A 3,616-nucleotide genomic window follows, 5' to 3' on the forward strand; every position below is an offset into this window, starting at 1 on the left:
TTGAATTAAACTTAATGGAAAGGAAAAACAATATAGTGTTTTATGTTTTTGCTATAAATAATAAATTAACTTTTGGTAATAAATATTATGGTAATTATATGATTTACACATATTTATTAATACATACGCGTTCCGTGCCATTGCAGTAATCTACAAATCACTGTAGACATATAATCTAACGTTGGCATGGAACGTAACTTATATAAAATCAAATTAATTAATCATATAAAATTAAATTAATAAAGCCATATTAAATAATTCTATGAATTCCACAGAAATGTTCCGGAATTATCACTACACACAAAAATGTTATTAGACAAAGCATCCATTGAAAGAGAGTTAAAAGATATTGAACAAAAAAATTTAGAAGCAAACAAAATGATGCAAAGTATTATTGAAATATCTAAAATTGAAGAGACTATAAAAAGTAAAGAAGCTGAATATGGTTTTGCATTTCTTGATACGCTATTAGAAAGATACGAAATGAGTCAAACAAAAGCTGGTTTTTTAATATGTAATATAAAAGAATGTTATGAAACAGTTACATTAATTGAAAATAAGTTATACCACATACGAAATCATTGGGAAATATACCATGGACCGAAAAATAAGATATACAATGAAATAAAAAATGATCGAGCTATACTAAATATCTTTAAAAATTACAAAATAACGGATGGAAATCTGGCAACCTGTTGTGAATATTCTCATTGTGAATATTCAGAAAATTTGGAAGAAGACACTCAATTGTCACTCGACAAATTGAAAGAGATGCACCAACATTGGATGAATGTCCATAGGTACGAAACAAATATTTTTTAGACATATCAAAACCGGCAAAAGTTAATTACGTTTTTCTTGTTTTATTTATATAACTTCATAATAATCCGAAAGTAATGACAATTGTTGGTCTGACTTTGGTTTTGTTCCACCAAAAAACATCTTATGATAAACATTTTACAAATAGTAATATAATCACAAAGCAATTAAACACGAAGAAGCGCCAATTATGATCGAAATTAGACACATGAATACGTATATATACTAAATATAATCATCTTAGAAATGACTGCGCAACAATTACTTTCAGCCTTTCAATACATAGTCAGTGTGAAATATTATAATAACTTCTCAAATTTAATTAGACACTTTAATTTCATGCTGCTAGCATCTTAAAACCTATAGAGAACTTCTTGAGAAAAATGTAACTTTTTACATACATGTGAACTATAGATAATCGTTTTGTAGACAAACGGAACCCTTTCTTTATGTGTTTTAGTTTAACATTTAATTCTTATCATAATTGGTGTTACTTCTTACTTAATCAATTTACTCAAATAAACGATTTCATTTCTAATTTTAATATTTATTCTGAAACATTTTTTTATTAACAGTGTTGACACTAACATAAAGAGAAAAGGAGCAACAATAGAAAACAAATTGGAAAATTTAAAGGAAAAAAGACGAGAAGCTGCAATGCAGATATCACATCAAGCGGAAAGGTATGGGAGTCAAAAAGTACACATTGTTGAATAGTTATTCACTTTTCTGATATTAAATAACATATAAAAATTGAATATTAACTTCCAATATAAGTATAATTTATATTATGTTATAATAAATGTAATCAATTGTAAACTACGTTTCGCGTAATTAAAAAAAAAATTTGATAAATCACAGAATATTTTAATTTGTTTTAATTCTATAAATTTTAAAAATTTTTTACAAAATATAATATTATCATATTTTTAGTACGCACAGAATATAAGCAAAAAGTATTGTAAATACCAATGTTTTTTGCTTATATATTGCATACGAAATTTGTGATGACAGATTCAATAATGAAGCGCAAAGACGAGATCACTGATAAACGTATCGTGACGATTGCAATTTCGTCGTATGTATCGAAATATTGGCTCATTTAACATCCATGTATAATATGCAATACGTTTACTATCTGAATAACATTTAACGAACGGTCATTTATTTATCTTAATTAATTTTTTAATTACGGTAATTGCAAGAAATTAACTTTTTCGTTCAGTTTGAATTGCTTCGAGTACCGTATATTATATTTATTATATAATCAGACATTCTAGTTGTATATCTATCAACATTTGCATATTATATTATATGATTATGTTTCTACAGCATTATATTTCAATATTCAATTCCAAAAACCTTAATTGTACTCAAACATAAACGCAAAATAAATTAAAAATGTAAATATTACCGAATTGATAATGTCAATACTAAATTCGAAAAATGTAAATTTAGATTTAATAACTCAAGGAGTAACATAGGATGTACTCTTTTAATTTAAAATATTGTGTATTTTATAGCATTTTTTTGTTTTTTTAAATAATATATAATAGTTTCAGTCTTTTTAATATGTAAATACAGGCCTGAACAACGCAGTTCGAGCGACGATGAAGATGTACCAGGGTTTAGCGGAATACCAAGAACTTCGACGCAAAGTTCTTTAACTGTGGAATACATGCCTAGACAAAGTAGTTCCAGTGATGGTGGAGGTGTACCAGTGTCCGGCGGAATGCAAAGTACTTCGACGCAGAGTTCTTCGATTGAGGAATTACCATCAAAACAAAAGAGATTGGATTCTGGTAATTATTCCCTTTGCTTATATCACGTAAAGATAAATCTTACATATTGTAATTACAATCTGTAATAAGTTTAACTTCTCTTGATTACATCGAACTGGTTAACAAAAAGAATTATACAGAAATTTATACAGAAAATTTTTTACTCTGTTGCAATTTTTGTAATAATTTATCAAATGCTAAATTAATAATAAATATTAGCAAAAACAAGATTACAGATGTTATAGATCGCATTGAATTCGAAAAGAATTCAAAGCTGCCGTTAATATTAACATCTTTGTTCAAAGAATATTTTGCTATCTGTTTCAATAGTCCAAATTAACTAATTTTTAAAATAAAAAATTTCTTAAATAACTGATTTTTTAAATAATTTTAGGAAGAGTGCAATTCTTTATTTTATCAAAAGTATCGTAGTAAATAAAGTTATGTAACTTTTTTTCGTAAGTCAGAAATGTAAAGAAAAATTTTTTTTAATGAAATTATTGAATTTTTTCAATTTTTAGATTTCATACAGAAAAAGTTACATAATGATAGAGGAACTTTTTAATTAATTTAATTCGTATAGGACTAGTAAAAGTGTTGCTGTATTAAAATTGCTGGATACAGCACTATACAAATTGAAATAGTTTAGAAGTGCCGGGAGATGAACAGGTTCTCAGTCCAAGAAATGATTTCAATTTTTGAAATACAATTTTTCTAAATTATTATTATGATTAAATCTTTTGGTAAAACCTATTGTGCTAATATTCTAATTTTACATATTTACCATTTTCATAGATTCAGATGTCAAATAAATTTTACTGTGGCGGATTCCTATTTGACTATAAAAGCATTACGCAGACAAGTAGCATTCATATTTGGCTGGAAGATCGAAGAATAAAACATGCATCTCTGCTAAATCTTTATGTCGTAATAAGGTCATACAAATTAAATAATAGTTTTTTTATAAACATAATAATTTATATTATTTTACATAAATCGTATTTTATTAACAACTT

The 3,616-nt window shown here is 26.0% G+C and overlaps 1 protein-coding gene across 1 annotated transcript in view; it reads left to right on the plus strand.

The window, feature by feature from the left end:
- The window catches only part of LOC108750948, a gene marked incomplete at its 3' end in the record, with an annotated part of 4,439 nt that extends 1,818 nt beyond the window's left edge, over positions 1–2,621 (plus strand). Inside the window, exons 2-3 of the mRNA XM_018490829.1 lie at positions 1,395–1,502; positions 2,404–2,621. Coding sequence (XP_018346331.1) covers positions 1,395–1,502; positions 2,404–2,621 — 326 coding nt within the window. The remainder of the gene's footprint in view (positions 1–1,394; positions 1,503–2,403) is intronic.
- Positions 2,622–3,616: the final 995 nt, after the last annotated feature.

The sequence above is a fragment of the Trachymyrmex septentrionalis genome, unplaced genomic scaffold (genome assembly GCF_001594115.1).
Source record: "Trachymyrmex septentrionalis isolate Tsep2-gDNA-1 unplaced genomic scaffold, Tsep1.0 scaffold392, whole genome shotgun sequence".
Taxonomy (NCBI): domain Eukaryota; kingdom Metazoa; phylum Arthropoda; class Insecta; order Hymenoptera; family Formicidae; genus Trachymyrmex; species Trachymyrmex septentrionalis.